We start from the raw sequence: 19,116 nt of genomic DNA, 5'->3' as shown, positions 1-19,116 counted from the left end.
TCAGGTCCGGTTGGTATGGAATTCGTCATTTTTTGCTTTCCCGTTGTATGTTTCAAATTACAATGTTGGCATTTCGATCTCTATTGGGATCACCGCCTCTATGCCATACATGAGGTTGAAGAATGTCTCACCTGTCACGGTCTCAATGGTAGTTTGGTAGGCCCAAAGGACACTGAGCAACTCATCTACCCACAGTCCCTTAGCTCGGGCCAGGCGAGCTTTCAGTCCGTGGAGAATCGCTTTGTTCGTCACCTCAATTTGTCTGTTCGCTTGCGGGTGTGCCACCGAGGTGAAATTTTGTTGGATTTCCATCTCGGCACACTAGTTCTAGAACTTGATATCTTTGAACTGCTTCCCGTTGTCGGATATCAGCACCCGAGGTAGTCCGAAGCGGCACACTTTGTTCTTTCAAAAGAAGTTTTGGATGTTCCGCACTGTGATGGTTACCAAAGGCTCGGCCTCAACCCATTTTGTGAAGCAATCTACAACTACCACCAGGAACCTCCTTTGTCCGGTTGTTAGGGGAAAAGGTCTGAGGATGTCAATCCCCCATTGAGCAAAAGGCCACGAGCTGGCGAGGTACTTAAGGTCGGCAGCAGGTAAGCGGGGAATGTTGGGATGTCTTTGGCGATTGTCACACTTCTTGACTAGCTCGAGGGCATCTACATTCATGGTAGATCAGTAATATCCTTGCCCCAGTCCCTTCTGGGCAAGTGCCCTGCCCCGCAAGTGTCCTCCACAAACTCTCTCGTGAATTTTGTGCAATACTTGATCAACCTCTGAAGGTCGCAAGCAACGTAGGTAGAGGAGCATGAATGATCTTCTATACAGTCGCCCATCGATCAAAACATACCGAGCTGATTGTCGCTCTACCCTCCGAGCTGCATTGCGTTCTGCTGGTGGGTCCCGTGGAGCAGATAGTCGACGAGCGGATCTATCCAGCTCGATTCCACTACAAACACAGGAGCCACCTCTTCTGCCCCCCCCCCCCCCCCCCCCCCGAGAATGCTAGGGCGAGGCAGATCTTCGATGTATATTGTCCTTTTCGCGTTCTCACTGGTACTGGCCAATCGAGACAGTGCATCGGCCTTAGCATTCTCGGACCTCAGTATCTACTTAATGAAGCATGAATCGAAATTCTCTGACCTTGGTTAAGTATGCTGCCATGGTCTGGTCACGAGCCTCGTAATCACCGTTAACCTGGTTGACCACCAATTGTGAGTTGCTACACACGATGAGGTGTTATGCGCCCATCTCCTTTGCTAAGTTGAGTCCGACAATCAGCACCTTGTACTCCACCTCGTTGTTTGACGTGTCAAATCCGAACCGGAGAGCATACTCTAGCTTCACCTCACTTGGCCCGTACATCATCAGCCCAGCATCGCTGCCTCACAGATTGGATGAGCCATCTATGTGAAGAATTCAGGGCTCCTGGTCCTACATTGGTCCAATCCTGACAGGGATGGGTGCCGCACTGGATGGTGCTTCCAACGCAATAGCGTGCTTAGTCAATTCCGAGGTTGGATTGCTGAACGTGCATTCTGCGATGAAATTCGTTAAGACTTGGGCTTTGATCGCTGGGTGGGGCTCGAACCGGATGTCGTATTCGCTTAGTTCGATGGACCACTTTGTCAGTCTCCCAGACACTTTGGGCTTGAGCAAGATCTGCCTCAGAGGTCTGTTGGTGAGGACGACGATGGTGTGGGCCTGGAAGTACAGGCGTAGTTTCCGAGTTGCTATGACTAGCGCGTAAGCCAACTTTTCGATCTTGGGGTATCTGGTTTCGGCATCCTGCAAAACTTTACTAACATAATAGACATGGCGTTGGACCCGATCTACTTCTCTGATCAGTACCGAACTAACTACCACATCGCTCACGGAGAGATAGAGTTTCAACTCGTCACCTTCCTTAGGTTGGGTTAGAACTGGTGCGGTACTTAAATATCTTTTCAGCTCGTCAAACGAGAGCAGACACCCCTTAGTCCAATCGAAGTGCTTGTTCTTTTTTATTACCTTAGAAAAGGGCAAGCATTGACCTGCCGATTTAGACATGAACCGGCTCAGGGCTACTACTCGGTCGGTCAGTCTCTGGACTTCCTTTATTTTTCTGAGGTGGTTTCATATCAAGGATAGCCTTAATTTTTTCCGGATTGGCTTTGATGCCATGTCGGTTCTCTATGTAACCTAGGAATTTACCCGACATGACTTCGAAGACACATTTGTTCAGGTTCAACTCCATGTTATACTCCCTTAGAATTTGAAAAATGTTATTCAAATCATTTAATAGAGAGCTCGAAAGATGGGTCTTCACGACCATGTCATCAATATAACACTCAATTTTATTGCCAATTAATGGTTTAAAAACTTTATTTACAAGGCACTAGAATGTTGCCCTAGCATTTTTTAATCCAAAGGGCATAACCTTATAACAATATAGCCCAAGCTCAGTTACAAATGCGGTCTTGTCCTGGTCAACAGGGTCCATCCTAATCTGGTTGTAACCGGAGTAGGCATCCATAAAACTCAGCAACTCGTGCCCCGAGGTCGCATCTACTAGGCGATTAATCTTACACAGTGGGAAGCAGTCTTTTGGGTAGGCTCTGTTCAGGTCGATGTAGTCGACGCACATGCGTCACTTGCCATTGGCCTTCTTCACCAACACCGGGATGGCAACCCAGCTCGGGTAATGGACTTCCTTGATGAAGTCTGCTGCAAGGAGCTTTTCAACCTTCTCATTGACTACCCTCCATCGTTCCAGGGCGAGGTTGTGTTTTCTATCTTACTGGCCTGATTAGAGGGTTGACATTAAGCTTGTGAGTTATTATTTTAGGGTCAATTCCGAGGATCTCGGCCACAGACCAAGCGATGGCGGGTCGGTCTCTGAGAAAAGTATGTGAACCATTTCTTCTGTCGGGGCAGTTCGTTCCTCTGCATGCTCCTCTAGTTACTCTAGTTCGACGTCTTCCGCCAACGTCACCTTTCCTTTAAGGGCGGCCACGTAGCATTTGCGTGACTCGAGCTGGTCACCTCGCACCACCCCCACGCCATAGTCAATTGGAAACTTCATGGCTAGGTAATAGGTAGACACTATCGCACATAAGACATGTGTAACAGGCCGACCTACGATTGCGTTGTAGGGGGATGGAGTCACAACCACCAAAAAGGGGTGCTCGAACCGCACAATGTTAAGACCGCTCCTCTATAACTGTAGCATGTCAAAAGTAGTCTTGAAAAGGATGTCCGTCGAGCTGCCTGAGTCTACCAGAATGCGCTTCACCTCGAAGTCGTTGATTCTGAGTTTTATGACTAGGGCATCATCGTGTGGATGCTGAATCCCGCGCACGTCGTCCTCGGTGAAGTAAATAGGTTCTTCAAGACGAGGTCGCTTTGGCGGGTTTTCGCCCTCATTTTCCAACTCGCGGACTAACGTCCCTCCGGCTACCGAAGTACACCCCACACTAATGGACCCTTTGGTGATCATATTGATCACCTCGTGGAGCGGCCTCTCTTCTGGTAATTGCCGAGGTGGCTGCTCGTTCTGCTTGCTAGACTTGGGGGTGTTCCTTCTCTGATCTCCTGATTGATGCTCTTGCCGATCTCCTTGCTCTCTTTCTTCTCTCAGGATATAGTTCTTTTGATATCCGCGGTGGGTGAGCTCCCCGATCTCGTCACAGAGATTTCCACAGTTCTCCGTACTATGGCCATGATCCTGATGGAAGTGGTAGTAGACATTCCAGTTCCTTGTTGCTGGATCTCCGTTTAGCCTGGGTGGCCATCTGACAATGGAGGAGTCCTTAATTGCCATAAGGATCTCTCATCGCTTAGCATTCAGGGGGGTGTAGTTGGTTCATTCTACTGGAGGGGTCCTGGAACGCCGACCCGACCTATAACCGTGCGTGGGAAACTTACTTCTCGAACACAGGGACTTGCTTCTCTTCCTCGTTTCGCTCGACAGATTGTCAACTTTCTAATTGATTTCTTCCTCGGTGCCAATGAACTGGTCGGCGAGATTGAGGAACTCAGAAATATTTTTTGGCTTTTCGCCACCACGTGCCACTTAAACTCTCTATGGGTAATCCCCTTCTTTGTTGCAGTGAGACGTACCGCCAGATCGAGGTCTAGTAATTGCAGGCATGTATCGTTGAAGCGCTTGATGTAGCTTCTTATAGATTCCCCCTCCCTCTGAACTATGTTCAAAAGGCTCTCTTATGACTTCGGGCACTTCTTGCTAGTGATAAAGTAAGTCGGTTATAGATTGGCAAACTGAGCCCAGCTCGTGATGGAGCCTGGTGCGAGGTTTCTATACCAGGTGCACACTACTCCTCTGAACGTGGTGAAGGCAACACACATGTAGGCTTCATCAGCCCCGATGTGGTGCATCTGAGACTGGAAGGCGTCTACATGATCATTGGGGTCGAATGATCCATCATACTTGTCCAAAGGAGGGACCTTGAAGTCCTTTGGCATCGGGGCCACTAGTAGCTCGGGTGACAGAGATGGCCTACTCAAAAGGGCAGACGTGGTCTTCATTGCCACTGAGCTTACCTCTTCCTTTTCTCTAGTCCGCTTGATTGGCTGCTGGCTGGGCTTTGCTGACGGATTGTTCCTGGATGAAGAGCGACGAGTCTTGCGACGCTGTCATTATTGCTTCTTCACTGGCTCGGCATTAGTGCTACTGACCTCAGTTGGGTCCTGTGCCTCGACCCTAGTTCTCTCATGCTCCTGGGAACTACTGCGAGGTGGGTCAGGGTTCCTTCTTTCTGACTCCTCTTGGTTGAGGAGCCTGCATTGATCATGATGAGGTGTGGAGGGGACCTGCCTTGAGTCCGCGCCCTAGGCTTCAAATTGATGTTCTTCTCTTCGTGACCTATTGTTCTCAGGTCGCAGGTGTTGCGGTTGGTTAGCTCTGTCGAGCTGGTTGCCTTCACGCCTCTCGCTCGGGTTCCCCCTTTGAGAAACCGGGGAAGAGCACTGTCTGTCCGCCCCACCTCGTGGTGGGGTTTGGTTTCTGGGGAATGCTGGTACCTGTGATATCCCTTCACTATGATGGGGAGATCAGCGGACGTTCTGACGTTGGGCAACATAACGATGCAGGACCGGTTGGTGGTTCGGGTGCAGAGGAGGAAATTGTTGCTGATAAAGGAAATGCTGTTGGAACTTTTGGATTTGTTGCATTTGCGTTTGCATGGTTTGGACACACTACACCAGGTGTTCGAATTGCGATGCCTGACCCCAGAGGGAATCACAGTTGGGTCTGAAAAAGAGGTGACCAACCGGGGGAGCAGGGCACTCACTTGCGAAGTGGTATGTGGTACAGACAGTGATGGGAACCCCAAAACTGTGCGAGGGATGGTAAACTGACCGACACACAATGTGGGACCCTGAGGGAGAGTTGATGGCTGATCTTGCCCCCCCCGACGATGTTCATGTCGATACCTTTCCCAGTGTTGTTGGAGGAATCCATTGAGATATTAAGATGACCTTTTGTTCGGGTTCCCATAGACGGCGCCAATTGATGAAGCACGAACTGGATGCTCCCTTCTGGAGGATGACCTGGAGCTTTGTTGTGTGACGGGCTGGTTGTTCTGCAAAACATTGAGCTCAGAGAACCCGGGGTGGCTAACCTGATGAGGTCGCTCCGATGCCTAAGTTAGTATTCTTGCGGTAGACTGCGAGCTGAAAACGAGCTAGAGTGCTAGTGTGCAGATGATACTATGCGTACCTGGGCCCCAGAGGGGTTGCTACCGTGAACCTCACGGAACAATTTCGGGATCTTCGGCTGTGATGGATGAGGTCTGTTCCCATTTTATCTTGTGGGTATTGTGCCAATTTACGATCCTTATCGTTACCACCCGATCCGAACGGAGAGAGGATAAGGCCCACTATTGCGCGGCGTGATCCCGTGGGGTTCGGAGCTGCCTAGGGCCGATAACGCGTCACTTTGGCTCCTATGTCACGAACTGGTGGGGACGCCGAGGTGACCTGATTCCAAGGTGGATACATATCGAGGTAGCTTTGCACCAAGGTAACCGATCATCGAGCTCCTGACCTGCTGACGAGTCTCTCCTTGCTGAGTTGTTGCTTTGTTGGCGGATTGTATGCACATGTCCCCCCTTGCTGGGTCGGGTCAAATCACCCTTCATCATTCTCATAATAAGAGCCCATGTTGATACCCATCAACATCGAACACTTGCCTATATGTTAGCATAGGAGAGGAGACGAAGGGAGAGCGGGCTATTATCAGGAAAAATATCAAGACAGAAATGAAATTCCAGAATCTACCTTTCCGTTGTTTGAAAACCACAAAAAATCGCAGGTTTGTGAAAGATTTTTGAAAACGGTATACTGTAGAGGCTAGACCCCAAATCCACAGAGTAAAGTAAAGTAAAGAGAAAACTACTGCCTTTTGAAGGATTTTGCAGAAGGGTATGTTGCAGAATCCTTAGTCAAACGAAGGAAAGGAAATGGTTGTGAAATCCCAGGATATACCTTTCTCCAGCTTGAAGAACTTCGAGAAAAAAGCCATAAGTTTCAACTTGGGAATCCTGCAAAGTGGAAGGAAATATATAGATTATTTGGGACAGAGTTCAAATCTAAAAAAGAAATGATGATGGAAGCAAGAATCTTAAGGAGGTTCTGTTGTGATGGGTTCTTATGCACAAGGGATACGCCCTTAGAAACAGAATGAAGAAGAGCACACCCGCAACATTTGATGTATTTCCTACAGTGGAGTTTCTTGTAATAGAACGTAGCTTCGTCTTTGTCGCAGCTAATCCGATTGGCAACCGATGCTTGGAAACATGGATGGAGAGAGAGAGAGAAGAAGAAGAGGCTGAAGGGGGTGCAGGTGTTATGCCACTGCATTGAGAAGAAGGGGAAGGGGGTAATATTGGATTTAAAATAAATTAATAAAATTTCAAAAAATAAGTTAACTTTTTAAAAATAATCTATACTGTTTTAAAAAGTACGAATAGCCTCAAGAATATTTCTGTAATTTTGTGATGACAAAACTTATTTCTTTGTATTTAAATTTATTGATAAAAAATAGGGGCAAATAGAATAATTAGTTATTGATATTAAATGAGTTGAAAAGAGTTAATTTTAAGATATTCAATGCCTTCAATTATTTCTCATTAAATCCAACATTTAAAGTATTAATTTGCATTCACCTTCATTGAATTATATATTTATGGTTTCTTTGTCTCTTCTCATCATTAAATTCTATAAATAAATACATACATAATAAATTAACAATTTCAATAACATAAAAACTTCTACTTTTAAAATCTACCTAGAAAAAATAGTGTTTTCATCTAAGTGGTGGTAAGAAGTTAAATGGTCAAATGGGCTAATCCATGTTGCCACAATTAAATAATAAAATGAAAAAATATATAAAATGAAAAAAATATAGAAATTAAAAAAAATGGGAATGTTTTCAACAACATATACTTGACATATTAAACAATAATAAGTATGATAAACAATGTTTTAAAAACTGATCCAGAGGCCAACCCGCTTTTGCCTTCAGGTCACAGGTCACTAGTTCGACTGTTAAGGTCAAATGAGTCAAACTGCTCTGTCAACACTATGTGTGTGCGTGTGTGTGTGTGTGAAAATATTTATTTTATCAATAAATAGCATAGTTATGTTTAACATATATGATAGTTATGTTTTACATATATTTTATAATTATGTTTTACATATATTGCATACAATATATGTATTATGTTACATTTATTTATTTTTTAATTCCACTTTAAATTTTTTATTTATAAAAAATATTAAAAATTGCAATTTGAGGCTAAAAAATAGATTTTTTTCACGAAAATAGCAAGCAAGGCGCATAATGCCCTTAGGACAAATGGATCTAGAAAAGATACTTAAAATAAAATAAAAAAAAAAAGATAACCCCAATCGGACATCAGAGTGCAAAGTTACGCCTTCCAAAGTTTGCACATAATTGAGTGCACAACCTACAACTTAGTTACTGGGTCAAATAGGTCAATGGTTGAATCACCCAATTTAGTCGGTTTTTAACCAAACAGGGGAGTTTCAATAGAACTAAACCTAGAATTGAGGCTAAGTGACGGTTCAAACGGTTTAATCAACCAGGTCAACTACAAGTTGAAAACATTAGTTATAAATAAGAAATGTTTTTACTAATGATGGGAATGAAATGTAAAATTTAAAACCAATTGGAAGTAAAAACATTTTTCTATTATCTCTCATTAAATCTCATATCTAAGGCATATTCTCTTATTAAATCCTATATTTAAGATATATTTTTCTCATCATTAAATTCTACTAATTAAATCCATCACATTAATTTTAATAATATAAAAATAAATATTTTTAAAAATAATTTGAAAACAAAACCATTTTCTTCCCTCTCGGTGGTGGGTAAGCAATTCAAACATTTGGGGTCAAATCCATTAATAAATATTGCCATAATTAAATAATATAAAATTAAAATAGATAAAATATACAATACAAAAAAAGAATTTGGAATGTCCTTAATTGTATATTCATTATATTGAACAAAAATAAGTATGAAATGTAAGAAGTATTTTTATAAATGATGAAAATGGAATGCCAAAATTAAAATAAACCTAGAAATGAAATGATGTCATTGTAAAATATATAAAATTTTTAAAAATAAAAATTACAAAGAATCACAAAAATAAATATTATACATAAGATATAATTTTATCAATAATGGAAATGTAATACAAAATTTAATGTCAACCTAGAAATCAAACTATTTTTCTTTTTGGGTTGTGGGTTAGCCGTTCGGGTCAAATGGATTAATTGGTGATATAATAGTTAAATAATAAATATTTAAAAAATAATAGAAAAGTACAAGTAAACAAAAGAATATATAAAAAGTTATATATTAATTATGTCAAACAAAAATTAAGTGTGATAAGTAAAAATTATGTATATAATGTAGATGAAATATATAATTTAAAATTGATCCGAAAGCAAAGCTATTTTCTTATTTAAATGGTGGGTCAATGATCAAACTTTTCAAAGAAATTCATGATGTCATAATTGAATAATAAATATTTAAAAAAAGATAAAAAAGTATCGAGTTTTTTCAAAGACATTTTAGAACATTTGTAATGTTATATAATCATCATATTAAATAAAAATAATTGTAAAATAAAAATTATATTTATAAGACAGAAATGGAATACAAAATTTAGGCCTTGCTTGATGATTAAGTATTTGCTAAACTTAGAAGTACTTATTTTAACAACACTTTAGGCTGTTTGGTAACCCATTTTCCAAATCACTTAATATGTTTTTAAGTACTTATTGGGGTGGGAATGTTTGGTAAGCTACTTTCCCCATAAGTGCTTATATTTATTCAAATAACAATTTTAACCCTCACTTCACTCATACATATATATAATACTTTTCACATGTTATACTACATATTTCAACTGAGAGCCCACGTGGGCTGCCATGTGGATCCAATTAATAATAATAATAATAAATAAATAAATAAATACTGGTACACATGTCCTTCGAAGAAAGAAAAGAGGTAGATAATTCCTGCCATTTTTTTTTGTATCATCTATAAAACACGTACTCAGTACTCAGTAGTCACTTTAAGAACTATCTCAGCATGGAGAAAGTGATGGAAGCTCTTCTGATGTCGATGAGATCAATCCCATGGAAATCAATCTCATCAAAATGAGCATCAACATGGACGCCATGTTTCAGTAACATCTCCACCAACTCCTTCTGTCTGTCGGTGCTAACGTCCCCACCGAACCTCCTCACGAAGCACTTCCCCAACAATCTAATCTTGTCAGTGGTGCACCCTTCCACCATGGGGTTACAAAACTCGTGGTCTCGATCCGCTCCCACCGGCAATATCGACTTCCAGTATTGATCCGTCATGGACAGAGGCAATATCAGATCATTGGCATATTGCAGCTCTGATCTTGTCCTCTTCACCCCACCAAACACAGGCTGGCTCAATATCAACCCAGAAAACTTCACTGGGTCAAGGTCTAGTCCCAATAGCTTTTCAGGCTTTCAACAGTTCTTCCTCTGAAGCGTTTTCGGAACTCGGAAGCAGAAGCAGGAGAGAGATAGAGAGAGAGAGAGAGAGTGAGTAGAGCAACGTAAGGGTGTAAAGTGGATTCTGGGAGGGAAGCAGGAAAAGGATTGGGCGAAGAGGGACTGAGCATGAAGTGGATTCGAGGGGAAGAAGATGGTGAACAGTGTTTTTTGGGTGCAAGGGTGTTTTAGGTATTATAAAAAATTATTAAGGATTGATTCGTCTTTTTTTTTTTGAAAAAGTACTTTTTCAAGAAGTACTTAAAAAAAAAAAAACCAACTTGAAGCTACTTTTTTCCCCACCTTTATATCAAACACCCATAAGTACTTAAAAACTACTTAATGTGTGGTCTCATGTCTTAAAAGAAGTACTTCTTGAAAGAAGTAGTAAAAGAAGTACTTCTTTTAAGTGTTCTCAAACAAGGCCTTAGTAGTAGTAGTAATGATGATAATAATAATAATAATAATAATAATAATAATAATAATAATAATGATAATGATAATGCTTCCTTCCTGACCCCTCATCCCGTCCGTCTCCCTTCTCTCTCATTTTGTACTGTTGATTCCTGTGCAAATTTCCCAGACTCGATAATCGGGAGGGAGGAAGATGGAGGTCTTCACAGCGGTTCAGAAAGCACTTAAAACAATATGTTCGGCATCGGGGCACATAATAGCGGCAACAATGAAAAAGAGTAGCCCGCTTCCACGACAAATCCATGATCAGTCCGAAGCTAAAAACCCCCAGAACGAGTCGGATGCAAACGGCCTACTGTCTTCTTCCTTTCCTACGACTCCATCTGACCAGCAATCATCTACCGTCCGTCCCATGAAATAAAAAAAGTCCGACAGTAGACAGATGGATCGGTTTCCTACGTCACCGAGAAGGAAAGATCGCCCTCCTCCGGATGTCCAAGAATCCCAGCAAGCCGAATTCAAAATAACACCACTATTCTCTTCATTTCCCACAAATCAATCTCACCAAGGTCCGCAACTACAGCCCCAAGCCGATGAACCTGACACCTTATCTCAGAGTGATTCTTCATTCTTAATTACCTCGGGGTGCATCCATTAGTCCGAGATAGTATTCACACTCATCATCTTCTATTCCTGTCACTCCTGCACTTGCACCTGCACCTGACCAAGGACCAACCACTACCCAGAACCCCACCAACTCTGAATTTTCTTGGAAGGTTGATGATTTTGTAGCTGCGATGGGGGGCATAGTTACTTTTGCGCATGTCAATATCGAGAAATCCTCCTTGATCAACCCTACAGAAAACAAATTCGCAGCCACATTGATCGTAGTTTCAATCATTCTAAACGGAATCTTCTGGGTTACTTTCATATCGGGGTGTTTGTTTGTAAGCTACGACAATCCATGGGCAAAATTTTTCCGTCTATCTTCGAGGGTCACGTTATCCTTATCCTTTGCCAACATTTTTTTTATTTCTACTCGGGTTTCACTGATACGGGTTTCCATTTTTTGTTTTGTTTGCTTATATTGCCATCGCAGTTACTTTCAGAGAAACAAATGCAAAGATTGTTGAAGCATTGATTACCAAAATAAGAAGGGTAAGTCGAACGTAAATTCTTAAAGAGAAGTTACCCTTCCTCTTTGTTCTTATTGCTGAAACTCAATCATGTCCTTTCTTTCTTACTTGATTACATCAGAACCACGAGATGCAGGAAACTACTTCAATTCAGCAGTTGACATGGTTTGACATGCATCCTGATTCAAGTATATCTATCTAAGCACTTCATCTTAATCAATATTTTCATATATCTATCTTCAACCTCTTGTTTAGGAACTGTGTCATTTTATCTGCTGAATGGAGATTGGACTTTTTTCATCCTCAGTTACAGAAAGACTCGCTTGTTGAGGTTTAGACTCCATCGGAGGAAAGAATCTCTCCATTAATTATATTACATATGTTTTTTGATCAATTTGAGTCTGCTTACCTTTACATGATTAGCTCAGACTCAGACATAATCGATTTGCTTGGTGTCCGAGTTGATTGTATTATCTCTACATCACTACCTCTTGTCCCTTCAGTTTATGCTTTGCCTACACACTGGACGAGACCTCTTACAGGCTTCATTAAAATTCATTTTTTTGATGGCACCACTTCCTCTCCCTGCCTTGGTGACAGAAGCCCTTAGCTTGTCTGAAGCTATCCATTTTCAACTTCTCTTGGTCTCTCCATTGCTACGTTTGAAGGTGATGCAGAAATTATGGTAAAACTCTTGTTGGGGGATTCTTCTCAGTTCTCACCCACCTTGTAGCATTAATCTTAGATCATTTCTAGTTGCAGGTGTATTTTGTCGCATCACCCCGATTCCTTCTCACTTCTCAGTTACTTTTGTTCCAATTAAGGTCTTATAATCAACTTTGTTCATTGAATGAATTGGTGTGGGCATTTTCCCAAAAAAATTTGCCCCTTTTTATTATGGCAAGAATATTTTAGTTCGACACAATTTGGCAGACAAATGATTCTTGGACAAGAGTTACTCAATAAAATTGTGCTGCTCGTGTTTGGTCGCCCCGAGACTTACTCAAGTAAAGACTTTGGTGGGAGATCTTAACATGAAATGAATAAGCCATGAGAGTATCAATTAATCGACAAACTAATATTCTCAGTAAAATAATCTTTCCATGGGACACATTATAACGGCACCCGAACATGAGAAAATTAATCATTTACTTGGTTGACCAACTTATTACCTCCATAAAATTTTTGTGGTAAACAAACGAGGCCTAAGTAACATTTAGCCATCTAGGATCTACCAGCTCAAAGAGCTCCATTTGAAGAGGCGATTGAGCAAAAAGAGAGCCACACAAACTAGCAATGCACCTACTCTTATTAAAATCCCTGATAATGACTCGAAACTTCAAAGGAAGCTTTATTAGAGTAAAAGGAAACCTGCATGGATCCATTGTGATTTTGTGTTAACCTTTACCCAACTTGAGTATGGAGGAGTCCAAAAACAGAAGACTTTTGAATGAAGGTAAAAATTTGCAAAGATTTTGCTCTACCTTATGTTTTCATGTGGTAAGGCTCAGTTTGGAAAGTGTATAAATACAAAATACAAGATTTTGCATTCTATATATTTGTATTTTGTATTCCTTTGCAAAGAATATAAATATAAATATCTACAATTCATATTCATACAAAGTAATACAAAATATAAGGTTTTGCACTGTATATATTTGTATTTGTATTCCTTTCAAAATAAGATTAAGGCTTAATTTGGAAAGAGCACAAATACAAATATGTACAGTGAAAATACATAAAAAAATACAAGGTTTGGCACATGCTCTACATATTTGTATTTGTACTCCTTCCATGCTTAGCTTAAGAGAAAAATAATTGCCTATAAGGCTCAGTTGGAAAGGAATACATAGAGTACAAAACTATGTTGTATATATTTGTATTGTACATATTTGCATTTGTTCTCCTTCCAAACTAAGCTAGGACTGTGTTTGGTTGTAGTGTAATTTTATTTGCACTAGCACAAATGCATGAAAGTGCAAATGAAAAAAAATGAAAATTCTCATTTAATTTTGTTTTGGGGTTTATTTTATTCTCCTTCATGTCTTAATTCACTTCATTCGTATTGCAATCAAATACAATAAACTAAAATTTGAAACAAAAACAGGTCAGAATTTACACTCAAATCGTTTGCACTGCATCAGTACAAATTTATTTGCATTGCAACCAAAACACAAGGGTAATTGTTGCATGTCACAGATTGTATCAGACGGTTCTGATCAATTAATCCTATTAATTCGATCTGGTTACTGAAGCACCTTATACAGTCGCTTGTGATTGTGAAATTGGATATTTTAGCTCACACCCAGCGGTCCACTCTCCATTCCAGTCTTCGGTAGCGTGGAAGCGTGTACGAGGAGCCAACGATGGATAAGAGAAATATCTGCTACTCCTGTTGGCGTAGCCTTGTGCTAAAGCCGTGAACGATGATGTATTGATGTGGGCCACAAAATAGGCCACATCAATACATCCAAAGGCCGTGATTTAATGTTTATGCCAAGCTACGTCATTGGGCGTAGCGGATTTCACCACTACCCAGTTGACAAATCGAAAACCCGCCAATTGTTTTGAAAACCCTTTTCGGAGAAGAAAAGTCGTAGGCAGCGCCCTCAGGCTATAAGTACCGGCGCTTCCGCCACGTTTAATTCCGAAGAGAATATAAAATCGAAGTTTGGTGTGAGAAACCACAGCTCTAACATGGCGCAAGAGGGCATGGAGAATGGGAAGAAGGTGATGATCGCCATTGATGAAAACGAGTGTAGCCTCTATGCGCTCAGGTGGGCACTCGACAATCTTCAGGATCGTCTCACCACGTCGTCTCTCGTGATCTTCACAGCTCAGCCCATGGCTGATTATGGTTACATCTATGCTGCATCTCTCGGTTCTGCTCGTATGTACCGTCCTCTTTGGTTCATTCACAGTCCTGCAGCGTTGCTTTCATTTTTCTCGTCCTTATTTCTGGCTTTTACTTCCTTGAGGGAGGATCTCTGGATTCTAAGTAAATTAACTGTCAATGGTTTATTGGTGTTTCTTTTTCCACATCTGTTTCCATGAAAAATGGTTCGGGAATTCTTTCGGTATAAAATTTTTAAATAATTGTTTGCTGCAACTTAATTGGCATAGTAACAGAGGTTATAGGCTTTGGAGAGGAAATATGAGGAAATGTCTAGATTTGGCTTCTCTCTAGTTGTTTTGTATTGCTCTTCTTCTTCTCTTCTTTGGGGGGGGGGGGGGGGTTGAATGGATTTTGATTCTGTTTTTGCCATAGAAGTACACATCTTGATAAAGTCCTGGGAATGTTAAAACTGGTTTTTCTCATAATCGAGATATGAGACATGCTATTCACTAATGGAAATTTTTCTGTGATATAGATCCGCAGCTGACTAAAGCCATTCAGGAACATCAAAAGAAGGTGTCCTTGTCTCTCTTGGAAAAAGCTAAAGACATCTGCGCTAACCAAGGGGTATACTCACTTGATTCATTTCGATTTGTTCTTTACACCAGTAAATCTAAGGCGGTAACCTGAGTCTCTTCTGGTGAAATTTCTGGCTCAGTGCAAGCTTTACAGTCAAAAGAATAATTAAAATTAAAAATAGTTGTAAAGATGAGAATACTTGAAAATTGTGGGATTTTGTAGAAAGTTTTAGTGGGTTGTCATAGTCAAATGAAGATGGATATTTAAAATTATGGCTCCCTTAGGATATTGAGTGATTTTTTATTACTTTAAATATATGAGTGCATTAAAATGATAGGCTTGTTATATTTGTTTAGATTTGTCATAGAATCTTTGAAATATTATAGGTTTCTTATATTTATCACCTTAAACACCTGACGTTTGTTAGATGGAAACTCCTAAACCATATGAATCAGTTTTAGATTGATTTATCTGGTATTATAATAACCTTAGTCTCTCTCTTTCTCTCTAAAATATCTCCATTTAAAAAATGGCTGGTGATATTGCAAATATACGTGTCAGAGTTATTTGTAGAAGCCTGGAACAGATAAAACAAATGTTTACTACTCCATAACTTCAAAAATTAATTATTGCTCTTTCTTTTACTGATGTTAATCTAAGATCTCTTATTACAGTTTGGTAACTACTGATTGGGGAAAAGTCAAAATCTAAGGCTAAAACTATAGTTATATGAAAAAGTTAATCAACAAAATGTAATTTAAGAAAACATAATCTAATGGTACTCCAAAAGAAATTATCATCGTTGTTTCTCCTTATTTATTTCACTAGCTATATATAGATTATGTTTTTCTTCTTGGCATCCAATATCAGTGTGTGGTCAATGTTTTATGGTAGTTTGTATATAGATATGCACATATTCGCATGGGTTAAAAGAAGCAAGTAAAGAAGTCAGAGCTCTTATTATTCGGTTCACCAAATAAATACAGATTTTGGATTCCCTTCTGGAACTAAATTAGTGCATAAAATTTATATCTACATGATGCACACATGACATGCATGATTAAGGGTATGATTATGATTTATCTTATTACAGGTAACTGCAGAGACAATTACAGAAATTGGAGATCCCAAAGAGGCCATTTGTAATGCAGTTGAAAAGTTCAAGATCAATCTACTTATTTTAGGTTGCCGTAGTCGAGGAGTCCTCCAAAGGTAGTTGCTTTTGTCTTGAATTATTACTCTATTCAACGATGTGGTGGTATTCATGCACACATTCTTTCCAAGTAATGATTACATTTATCAATTTCATTTCATTCTAAATTCTTGGGTTCTCTTTGTGTCCCTGAAGTTGTTGTATACCTGTATCATCTCCCTTGTGCTTTCCTCTTCTGTAATATCCATTTGCATGCCACTGAAATGCCTTTTTATAAACATCCATGTTGCATATGGTGAAGGAAAAAGGTTTGCAAACAAAAATCTGTTTCTTTCATTGTTGCATTTTAGTATATGAATATTGTTGTTGCAGCTTTGGTACTTGGTTTGGATTAGCAAGAATTTTAAAAATCATATCATTGTGAAGGGGAGGAAATTACAAAAAATATCATTGGCCCCTCTACAAAGTGTTCTTGACAAAATTCTACTTCTATGATTGCATATGGTTTAGTATTTTCTTTTGGAGGGTTAGGAAAGCAAGGGTTGGTAATTTGGTATACATGATTGGAAGGTGGGCATGGTTCCCAAACACAATTCCCAAGACTATGCATACTGATATTTGAGCTAATAAACAGAAGCACATGTATGCAACTGTAATATGAATGCTCTGTTTTGTTTCATCAGTTTGTTCACCTTAGTGTTTTATAGCTCAAAGAAAATGAGCACAAGGGAAAGGAACTAAGAAAGAAACACAGCATAAAGAAGAGAGAAACTTGATAGAGAAGATGGTTAACACTCCCCTTTAACACCACATACAAGTGCAAGATTGCCATAGGTCTTGAGAAGAAAGTATGGAATTCACCTTTCAAAAAATAAACCTTTTTAAGATTCATACAGAATGCAGAAATTTACAGTACACATTAAGAGATTGTAGAAAAACGCGCTGATGTCTTCAACAGAACAACCAGGAAAGTGGAGGAAAGGGAATCAACTTTATAGTTATTTCAGCATGCCCCTGTTTTTATTTGTTAAGGCCACTTTTCTTAAGAATTCTTGCTCTCAAGCAGATCCTCTAGGGCCATTGCTTGGTTCAGTAATAAATTCTCAGTCTGACAAGTGTGAGAATGTTGGTTCGAGTCTGTTAGTTTCTGTTTTGTGCAAAAGATGCCAAGGGGTAGGCCCATATCCAGTCAATCCCTCTCAAAAGTCAAAACCCCAGATGGCCCTTACTATTCAGTGGATCCTCAGTTCTGGAAATGCTGAATTTGACAATAAGGAACATGCAAGAGGAACTATAGCTTGAAGTTCAGAAATTCGTAGATAAAAAAAGGTGTAAAAATATTTGAGCTTCTAGTTTTTTTACACTAAACAGTTTTCAAAATTATGTCTCATATTTGAGTTATTTTATCTCTGTTATCTGTTATACAGAGAGACCAAATGATTCATGGATATGACACCTAATTTGCTTGTCATGAAAACGAGATTATATTTGCTGAACTTGATAGCTGTTTTAGTGGTTGTGGGACCAATCATTTTTCTCCACGCCAGCCATAAAGGACATGTGACCCACAACCACTCAATCTCTCACTTGCATTTATGGTTGACATGGAACAAAATGATTGGTCCCACAACCAGTAGAATAACTATCAAATTCAGCTAATCCATATTCTCTACAAAGGCCAATGTTGGCGGCAACTGAAGTATTATACTTGTTTCCATGTGACATTTTGAGAACAGAAAATGTGTTCATGATACTTTCATCAAAGAAAAAGAAAACCTGTTCAAGAGAGACATTATATGAGATGCCAATGCCCCAAAATTTGAATTGTCTCCCCATTTGATAATTTCGTTACTAAATCCATAGCAAATTTGTTGAAACAGGGCTTTCCTAGGGAGCGTGAGCAACTATTGTGTTCATCATGCCAAGTGTCCTGTTCTTGTAGTGAAGAAACAAGAATGAAAGAGTTGAATCACATTGTGAACTTGAAATAATTTGGTACAAAATGTATAGCTCTCTGTTCATATGTTATTTTATATGGTTTCACATTGTTAAGCTGTGTGGATAAAGAGACTGAAACTATGATTGTACAACAATGAGTGAAGCACAGTCTAATTTGGTTGTAAAACTTTGAACAGTCCCATAGACCCACTGACCTGTTCAAACAAATCAGCTAGCCAGATTAGTATTACCGGATCATTGACAAAGTCATGCCTTCCTTTTTGCAGGCAAGCAGTTAGAATAATGAAATGGCAGACAGAACCTGCTACTAGCAAAAAGCATATTAACACATTGACAGCATGGCATCCAACCACACACCGGGAACATCATGTGTTTTCATTGGGAGATGTTCCTGATGAGATCGGATTCAGTCTTCACATAATGGTGTTCACACCTTACATCCACTCGCAGTCTTGCATTGGCATGAAGAAAAACATGCGAGTATAAAGATATTCCCAATACAAGATTACAAGTGGCTGTGAGGACGGTGTGAGATCTGTTTTTTGAGGACTGCATCCGAGTTTGTTTCCTAGGCTATGTTTGTTTGGGGTGTAAAAGCAAATTTACACTGAATGTAAAATGGGAACCGGTTTGATGAGAGTGTAAAATGGTAACCGGTTGTTGGCCCCATTTACACTGGTCGTGTTTGGGGGGATCAAGGTGATGGTATTTGGTGTTCACACGCCATGCTTCCAGGCCCAATTGAAATGCTCGAAATCCAGCACTAACGACCTCAATCTGGGTCTTCTCTATTGAGTAATGTATGGTATGGGACTGCCAATGGGCCTCAAATACACCTTGTTTCGTCCCCATCCACCCTAGAATCCCCTGTAATGTATGTTCCTTTCTCTATTGAGTAAATTACAGTACAAGGGGTCTAAGGGGTTGGTAAGCCTTTTGTTTTCTATGATTCATGGCCTCACTGGCAT

General features: G+C 40.0%; 2 protein-coding genes and 1 long non-coding RNA gene across 3 annotated transcripts; 2 read left to right on the top strand and 1 right to left on the bottom strand.

Annotated features, from left to right (window-relative positions):
- Positions 1-3,199: 3,199 nt before the first annotated feature.
- On the bottom strand, positions 3,200-3,805 carry LOC104603518 (uncharacterized). The gene has a single exon (XM_010267575.1). The coding sequence runs from the start codon at positions 3,803-3,805 to the stop codon at positions 3,200-3,202; it is 606 nt and encodes a 201-aa protein (XP_010265877.1).
- A 6,811-nt stretch (positions 3,806-10,616) lies between these two features.
- Positions 10,617-12,450, top strand: LOC148801034 (uncharacterized). The gene is made up of 3 exons (XR_016084078.1): positions 10,617-11,643; positions 11,743-11,809; positions 11,877-12,450. It is a non-coding gene; the product is annotated as an uncharacterized LOC148801034 (long non-coding RNA).
- Positions 12,451-14,212: 1,762 nt separating this feature from the next.
- LOC104602231 (universal stress protein A-like protein) lies at positions 14,213-18,393 on the top strand. The gene is made up of 4 exons (XM_010265848.3): positions 14,213-14,511; positions 14,993-15,084; positions 16,130-16,248; positions 18,070-18,393. The coding sequence occupies exons 1-4, from the start codon at positions 14,319-14,321 to the stop codon at positions 18,146-18,148; spliced, it is 483 nt and encodes a 160-aa protein (XP_010264150.1). The 5' UTR covers positions 14,213-14,318; the 3' UTR covers positions 18,149-18,393.
- The last annotated feature ends 723 nt before the right edge of the window (positions 18,394-19,116 follow it).

The sequence above is a fragment of the Nelumbo nucifera genome, chromosome 3 (genome assembly GCF_055504915.1).
Source record: "Nelumbo nucifera cultivar China Antique chromosome 3, China Antique-T2T, whole genome shotgun sequence".
Taxonomy (NCBI): Eukaryota; Viridiplantae; Streptophyta; class Magnoliopsida; order Proteales; family Nelumbonaceae; genus Nelumbo; species Nelumbo nucifera.
This window is presented reverse-complemented; position numbering and strand designations above follow the sequence as displayed.